The following is an 8,695-nucleotide window of genomic DNA, read 5'->3' as shown; positions in this document are numbered from 1 at the left end:
CTGCTAACCTAGTGAAATTGAGTATGGGATGGGGTGTGTGGGTGGGGACCAACCTGAAGGGGTACACAACACCCAAGGCATGGGATGGATGGACACAAAATCTTGTTAGCCTAACACTTGGGGGGTTTCCAACCTTTTGGGATGAGTGGGCACATTTGGAAATTTGGGAGTGTCATGGGCACTCTTAACTAAATGGTTGCCATGGCAGGAGCAAGGCTTGCCTGTTCATAGGGCTTCCCCACACCAGACTTTTTCTCCCCCAAATTTACTGGGGCTTCTGCATCCGGATTCTTTGTAAGGCGGATTACAAAAATATTTCTTAAGACAGTCACTCATTTAGGCACTCATATGTATTTTATGGTGTTTTGTATTTGTGTTGTATCCCGCCTCGATCCAGAGGGAGAGGCGGGTAAGAAATAAATATAGTAGTAGTAGTAAGGAGCTAAGCACTATTCCATCCAGCAAGTTGTTTCCAGAGATACACAATTTAGCTGTTTTATGACTGAAAACTTTCGACCGTACAAGAAGGAAGCACTCAAAATGAGTTTCTTATTTTAAAAAATATAACAGTCCCTCCTTCCTATGGACTTTGTTAACATCAATCCAACATTTTCCCATAGTGTTAACATCAATCCAACATTTTCCCATAGGCTGCGTGCTCAAATAAAATACGCGATGTTTGCAACCATGGAGAAAGCATTTTCTGGTTTTATTCTTAACGCACAGACATAGAGATGTTGGCACAGCTTCCGAAAGGACGTGGCCTTCATTCCTTTTCATCTCCATGTGTGATGGTGTAGCAGAGAGCCTTGTAATCCAGGTTTCCTGCAGCGTCAATAGGGGAACACTTGAACATCTGATCTATCTGTACACCAACAGGGAAAAACATATTTAAGGGAAGAACTTAGAAAACGAATCCCAGGAGGACAAAGTAAAAGGTTACTGCAAAGAGGTTCTGCAGTCTTTAAAAGTGGAAATCATTTTGCAGCTGATCTAATAAGAACTAAGGGTGTGTCAGACTCAAAGCACAAATATAATCAACACCCAGCTGCTCAGTAAGAAATGCATAGGCAAAACAACAAAAACCCTATATCTCTTGAAGGTATCTAATAACAATCTAATTTCCATCAAGAACTCTCCCATAAGTGATTCGCCAGTTAAATAGGAGAAATCCAAAAATAAGGCAGGTTGAATGGCAATAATTAAACAGAGGAAATCTCCCCACGAAATAATAAATACTTTCAAATAATTTATCTTTTTCTAAGTGTCAATAATAATAATAATAATAATAATAATAATAATAATAATAATGTGTCCGCTAAATGCATATTAGATTGTCGACTGAATATTTAAATACATAACAGAGGCTATTTGCATTTTCTTTAGAACTGATTGATTTGCAAGTTAAATGGAAACGATTCTGTCCCCTGATATTAAAGAGAGACATGAGCTCATTCAGAAAATCTCAGGTTGATTCCCTGGCATTTCCAGCTAAAAGAATCTCAGGGAACAGCTAAGAAAGACCTCTGTTTGAAACCTTGAAGACCTGTTTGTAGACGACCTCAGTGGTGGGGCAGACAGTCCAATGCTCTGCTTCATTATTAGGGAGCTTCACATGTTCTTATGTTATCTGGAATATCTTTGAGGGTTTGGGAGTGCGGGGAGGGGGATTAGGGATTTTGGAGAATAATGGAGACAAACCTCTTCAGCATTAAATTTGTCGCCTTGTGACATCATTAAACGTTTTATACTGTTGAAGAAAGACAAAGAAAAAACACTTGAGATGAGAATTTATAACAAGTTTATTAAGCCTGGGGTGAGCGTTGAAAACACTGTAACATTTTGTATGAGAACTAACACAGTGCGTGACCATTCCTTCTGCTTAGATGGATAACCTCCTGCGGCACGGGGGCCACTGAGAAGATTATTCCACGTATGCAACATACTGAGTGATTGCATTTATATCCCACCTTTTTTCCTGCAAGGAACCCAAGGCGGCATACATAATCCTCCTCTATATTTCTATCCTCACAACTGCCCTGTGAGGTAGGTTGGGTTGAGAGTCTGTGACTGGCCCAGAGTCACCCAGTGAGTTGACCATGGCTGAGTAGGGACTAGGTACCTGGATCGCCCAACTCCCCGTCCAACACTCTAGCCACTACGTGCTTCTTACAACGACCCAGTTCAGAAAACACCTTAAACCACGGCTTTAACCGTGGTGGTTAAGCCAGACACCCGCAAGACTGTCGCCTTCCGTCCCCCTCGTCTAGCCATGCCCTTAGTTATGTGAAAGTGGGGGCGATTTAAAATGCAAAAGAGATGGGCTGTGCTGAATCTCAAGGGGCGCTAGCTTCAAGTATCAAAGCGTGATTGGGGGCAAAATGACTATGGACAATGGTCTGTTGTGGGGAGGGCTGAGCCAGGGAAGGATTCATCACTTCTTACTGGTAATCTGTGTTGCACTTTCAGTTGCAGCCTCCAACTCACCCACCCCACAAACCACTTGACAGGGGATTGGGGCAGAGCCGCATTCAAACACCAGGATCTGCCGCTGCCGTGTGGCATTTCACCCATAATATAAACTGCCCACAAGTCACCACCGTTTTTTCTCAGGTGATTACTTACTAATCCTTGTTAATGTTTCCTTTACCCTCCGGATCAAACATTTTGAACGCGTTTAGTATAGTCTCTTCCGTGTCTGTACCTATAGAAAATAATGGGGTACAGTTGAAGCTGGGCTGGTCATGGTGTTGCTTGTGAGCTACAGAAGCCATAATCGAAAATCAGATCTTCAAGATGCTGTGTCAGTGGATGCAGCATTCACTTGTCGAGACGCAGTTGTACCAGGTGGAGTTGCCTAGTAGTACCTCGCCGAGAAAAAGAGTCTCTCTAAAAGCGCTTGAAAGTCGTGAGCAAAAGGTGGGGATGGGAGAGACCTTAAATTTTATGAAATGAACACTTGGCAGTGGGTGGTGTGCCGTAAAGGAGAGAGAAAAGAAGATAATGCCAAAAATTCTGCAGCCTTAACAGACACCGACCTTAAAAACCAGGTTTACATTAAAATCAGGTATATTATGGTGGGGTATTTGTATTTGTGGATATTAAATACAAACCATCTAATGCATCAGTCTTGTCTTTACTATCATAATGGAGTGGCAGCCATAAACTACAAGGAGACAGCGTTCAGACAACAGGCTAAACCATGCTGCGGTTAAGCAGCATGGTTTAGCGTGTTGTCTGAACAGGGACAGCAGTAGTTTTGGTTTGAAAAAGTAAGGTGGAGTCAATAGGAATTGAGGAATGGCTCCAAGGGAATTGCAATTTAGAACAGCAGTAAATGCCTCCATCAATTTTTTAATTTGGGTTTCCATTTTTTTACCAAGTGTTGTACCTAACACTGTAATCCTAAATAAAGTATCTAGTGGCACTTGAATGACTAACGCCAGGTTTACCATGACATACCCCTGGACCACAGCCCACTTTATCAGATGCTTAATTTTTTTTTATGGGTGACTATAATGTTTAACTTTATGGATTACCATAATATTACCAAGAAAAACACCTAATACAATCAGTTTAGCTATTTTCAACTATGGATGGACAGATCATTCTATTTCTATTCCATTTCAATTTCATATGCTTTCATTCTATGCAATTTCTGCATTTATTTGCAATTTCGGAAAACCAGCAAGAAAAATGGCATTCACGTGTTTATTTGATATTTTTGAATGTATTTTCTCACAAAATACAGATTTATAAACATTTTATCTTAAAATATGCTTTTAAAAATGTACTATATCCTAAAATACTAACCAAAATGTATTTGTTAGTACATTTTCTGAGCCAAGAACTGCATTGCAAACATCCCAAGTCTGAAGGATAATTACGTTCTGATCTCAAATCAGTATCAGAATTCACAAAGAATGAATTCTTCAAGCAGCCCTACTTTCAATTTTTCCCTTTTATTTTTGGTTTTAATTTCTGTACAGTCAGGGGCGGTGCTACCATAGAGGCCACTCAGGCGGCCGCCTAGAGCGTCAAACTAAGAGGGGCGCCAGGCGCAGCGCAGCACTCATGCGCGTTGGCTGTGAGCCAGGCCAGCCCGAGGATTCAGCTGGGCCTGGGCGGGTGAGATGACGCCCCATGCCCGCCCAGCCAAAGCGAAGCCAGGGACGCTAGAGTGGGGTGGGGCGACTCCAAACTCAGACTTCTGGAACGCGCCCGGAATAGAGAGAGAGAGAGAATGTATGGGTGAATGGGGTGCACGGGGTCTTTGAGTGAATGCATGTGTTCATGCGTGTGTTTGTTTGGCGTAAGTGATGCTGAGTGTGTGTGTGCGCACGCGTATGTGAGTTGGGGGTGTGTGATTTGGAGGTGATATTCCAATTAAATAATGCATTTTAGACCCATAGACGTTCCTTTCCAATTTGTTTGCTATAATTGGCATGACGTATTTCTTGCACTTTAAAATAAATTTAGCAGTTTCAAGTTTTGTGCTTATTTTTTCCAGGAAACATATGTTTTTAAAAATCAAAGTTGGCATTTTTGGTGTGTGTGTGTGTGTGTGTGTGTGTGAAAGTAGCTCACCTTGCCTAGGACGCAAAATAGTCTGGCACCGGCCCTGTGTACAGAATAAATTGTGCCGCTATGTAGTAAAAATAACTCATCTGCAATGTCATTGATTAGCTCTCTGCAAACAGACCTAAGCTGAGAAAAGCAGAGAACCACAGACTAGATTTCTGGGGAAAAAATGGTTTTACAAGATATTTTTAAACTTACCACTTAACTTTTCCCCAAACAGGTTCAAAAACATTGTAAAATTAATAGGCCCAGTGGCTTCTTTAAGCATGGATTCTAACTCGTCATCTTTGACATTTGTTTTACCTAAAAGCAAACAGAAAATTAATTAATCATTGCATTGTCAGTACACACACGCATCAAATTTACATGTCTTTGCTTGGTCATAAATAGACTCTTGCCTCTGACCTTTACTTTTTAAGTGCCAGCAAAAACTAATTTTTTATTATTATTCAAAACTTTCCAATTTATTTCCATTTCCTCCAAAATGTTATGCAATGTAAAACAACATAGGGAGCTCAAACCATTAGCAGTGAAGGCAAAACAAAGTGAGCTTGAACTTCAGACACCAATCCTAACTGCTCCTTAAATTAATAAGATACATGGCAACGAGTTGACAGACATTTCCCAATGAAGCAATCTAAAGTACATTCAAAGGTGAAGCACACATCTAACATCAGGTGTTCTGTGGGAAGGATTTTGACGATGTGTTTGTTGTACATCGATATAGTTTATTACGGGGTTTTTAAACATTTTTTAAAATGTTTGGGAAGGATTTGAATCTTCAAAGGTAAGGTTTAAACCATGGAAATAAATAAATGAGATTAAAGGGGAATAAAATGATTTCACAATACTTGCCTAAAGACGCATAGGTATCTTTTAAGTCTTCTTTATCAATGAAGCCATCTCTGTTCTGATCAATCAGTGTGAACGCCTATAGAAAAGTATATTATATAAACGAATGAGACAAATCCTGCTAATCACAAGCATATTTATATCCCCATTCTAACTGCATTCATTTGGGTCTGAGGCCCATTTATTTCATTGTATAGGATTTAATCCTTAGAAGTAGCTGCCTGCAATTCAATACTTAAAAGAGTGATTATGTTATAACCTTAAACTACTTACAATTCATGGTTGCAGACTTGCATTTTGTACTTAATAAAAAAGTGTGGTTATATATCAGTTTAAGTGTCATGGCTTTCCCCAGGGGATCATGGAAATTGTAGTCTGGTGAGGAAACTGTTAATTTTGTTAGATTCCTAGCTGACTCCACCCCAACTATAGGGCAGAATCCACCTAAAGTCCTACTTAGAGTAAACCCATTGAAATGAAAGGGACTCTAACTTAAGCCACATTCATTTCAATGGGTCTACTCTAAGTAGGACTCTGCCCATAATTTCCAAAGGTTCTATGGGGAGAGGGTCTGATATTTGGACAAGCAACAAAGGAGCGTATCTGAACTATGAACTTGAATTGGTTTAACAGTAATTCCCCCTTTTTGGGAAATGATGGGAATGGGAGTTCTGTGAGGTGAGCTAGATAACTCTAACAGAGAATTTTTAACAGCTGCAATTCCCAAGATGCACTGTGGGGAACATTATTATAATTAAGTGGATATAAAACTGTTATCAATGTGTACTGTAGCTGGAGCTAAATGGTTTCTCAAGTCATTACTTACACAATTTTATTGTGTTTCACCTAGCCGAACAGCTAAATGGCAATGCCCTCACCCTTCTCTAACATGAAAAAACAACAACCAACCAGGGGCTAATAAGTTAGGGTGACCATATGAAAAGGAGGACAGGGCCCCTGTATCTTTAACAGTTGCATAGAAAAGGGAATTTCAGCAGGTGTCATTTGTATATATGGAGAACCTGGTGAAATTCCCTCTTCATCACAAACAACAGTTAAAGCTGCAGGAGCTATACTAGAGTGACCAGATTTAAAAAAGGGCAGGGCACCTGCAGCTTTAACTGTTGTGATGAAGAGGGAATTTTACTGGTTCTCCATGTATACAAATGACACCTGCTGAAATTCCCTTTCCTTTGCAACTATTAAAGATACAGGAGCCCTGTCCTCCTTTTCATAGGGTCACCCTATACGAATCCATAATTATTTTCATTTATTGCATTTTGCATTTACTGCATTTTTATAGTGCCCAATAGCTGGCCAAAGCTCTCTGGGCGGTCTACAAAAATGAAAACTACAATTTTTAACAATATACTAATCAACAATACCACAATAACATTAAAAATATATATGCTAAATACAAGTTTACAGCAAAACAGAGCAGATAAGAAAAGCAGCGCCTCCCAAAACTTCAGCTCCAGCCTTGCTTTTAAAGTCTCCAGGTGGTGGTGGTGGTGGGGTGTAGGGGAGCAGGTGGAATAACTCACCCTTTATGGATCAGCATTTCTCCCCCTCAAGAGACTAATCTTGGAATTTTGCATTGTTGTGTCACAACGGCCCTGTTCAGAAGACACCTTAAACCACAGCTTTAACCATGGCAAATAAGGCTTTTTGTCTTAGCCACTGTGGTTAAAACCATGGTTTAAGGTGTCTTCTGAACAGGGCCAACAACATGCATCAAACACACCTACAAACGAGGAATCACTGAATACTACATGGACTGTCAACTGAGGCCATAGCTAGACAGGGCTTTATCCCGGGGTGATCCCTGGGATTGTCCCTGTGTGTCCACATGATGCACAGGGGATCCCGGGATCAGGGAGGGATGACCCCTTCCTTGCCCCGGAATCTCACCCTCCCCTTTGGCCCCGTTTTTTCCACGGTCCTGGGCTGAGCCTGAGATAGGGTGACCATATGAAAAGGAGGACAGGGCTCCTGTATCTTTAACAGCTGTATTGAAAAGGAAATTTCAGCAGGTGTCATTTGTATATATGGAGAACCTGCTGAAATTCCCTCTTCATCACCACAGTTAAAGCTGCAGGTGCCCTGCCCTCTTAAATCTGGTCACTCTAGTATAGTTCCTGCAGCTTTAACTGTTGTGATGAAGAGGGAATTTCACCAGATTCTCCATATATACAAATGACACCTGCTGAAATTCCCTTTTCTATGCAACTGTTAAAGATACAGGAGCCCTGTCCTCCTTTTCATATGGTCAGCCTAGCCTGAGACCATGGAACGTGTAGCCGGGTGCAGCTAGTTGACCCAGCTCTGCGTGATTCCTCATGAGGAGCCGGGAGCCCAGCACTCCTCAGGAGCGCTGCGCCCGTCAGGGGTAGGGTGGGCGGAGCGGGGAAAGTAATTTAAATTTTAAAAACCACTTACCTTATCGCATGAGCATTCGTGCGCTGCTGGCCCTTTAATAATAATAAAAAATGGCGGGCGCGACACCTCTCCTTCTGAGGTCGTCGCGTGTAAACAGAGGAGGGATCTCGTGTTAAAGACAACGTGAGATCTTCCCTCCTCCATCGCGGGCGAACAGGTAGGTCTAGCTAAGGCCTGAGACAAAAAAATGTGGGGACCCCTCTATTTTTAAGGGAATTGCATGCAAAGACTTATTTCAAAGTTCTGTTAAAAAGACACTGACCACAAATTCAATCCACTCCACATACACAGACAACTAATTTTGTAATAGAAAAACGCCCTACTTCTAAATATAAAACCTTCATACTATATATCAGAAGGAGATGTTCTTACTTCCTTAAATTCTTGAATCTGTGTCTGTTCAAAGTTGGAGAAAACATTAGAGGAAGCTCTTTGAGCGCGTTTGGCACCTCCTTCCTTCTTCTTGGTCTTTCTGCTGGCCTGAAAGGTAGATGAGATGTGTTCAGTAACAGCACATTTTCTGACGAGCTGTAGTAGATGTCACAATTCATGGACAGTTTATGGGTCCTTTTCCCAGTGAACGACATACAGTGAGAGCACGCAGCGAGATAGCAATCCTACACTCACTTACCTCAGAGTAAGCCCCACTGAACTCAATGCGACTTACTTCTGAATAGAAATGTGGAGGGTTGCACTGTTGGAAAGGACTTAATCTTTATCACAGGCCCCTCAAAATGCTATCAAATAAGAAAGCAGCAATGAAAACCGCCTTGATCATCTCTCCATACAAGATGAACTCACCATCTTTCCTGGAAAGCTACTC

The 8,695-nt window shown here is 41.3% G+C and overlaps 1 protein-coding gene across 1 annotated transcript; it reads right to left on the bottom strand.

Moving 5' to 3' along the window:
- Nucleotides 1-686: 686 nt before the first annotated feature.
- MYL5 (myosin light chain 5) lies at nucleotides 687-8,695 on the bottom strand. Its single transcript, XM_063128508.1, has 7 exons — nucleotides 8,674-8,695; nucleotides 8,245-8,352; nucleotides 5,437-5,512; nucleotides 4,780-4,884; nucleotides 2,626-2,704; nucleotides 1,702-1,750; nucleotides 687-865 (listed from the first exon to the last, which is right to left on the bottom strand). Exons 1-7 carry the CDS (start codon nucleotides 8,674-8,676, stop codon nucleotides 767-769), a joined length of 519 nt encoding a protein of 172 aa, XP_062984578.1. The 5' UTR covers nucleotides 8,677-8,695; the 3' UTR covers nucleotides 687-766.

The sequence above is a fragment of the Elgaria multicarinata genome, chromosome 6 (genome assembly GCF_023053635.1).
Source record: "Elgaria multicarinata webbii isolate HBS135686 ecotype San Diego chromosome 6, rElgMul1.1.pri, whole genome shotgun sequence".
In the NCBI taxonomy this organism is placed as follows: Eukaryota; Metazoa; Chordata; class Lepidosauria; order Squamata; family Anguidae; genus Elgaria; species Elgaria multicarinata.
This window is presented reverse-complemented; position numbering and strand designations above follow the sequence as displayed.

What these genes read in the sequence shown, in the direction of transcription:
- MYL5 (XM_063128508.1), bottom strand. An exon ending in AGATTCAAGAATTTAAGGAA is followed by an intron (nt 5,513 to 8,244) that starts GTAAGAACATCT and finishes ACTTTTCTATAG; the next exon opens with GCGTTCACACTGATTGATCA. An exon ending in AGATACCTATGCGTCTTTAG is followed by an intron (nt 4,885 to 5,436) that starts GCAAGTATTGTG and finishes GTTTGCTTTTAG; the next exon opens with GTAAAACAAATGTCAAAGAT.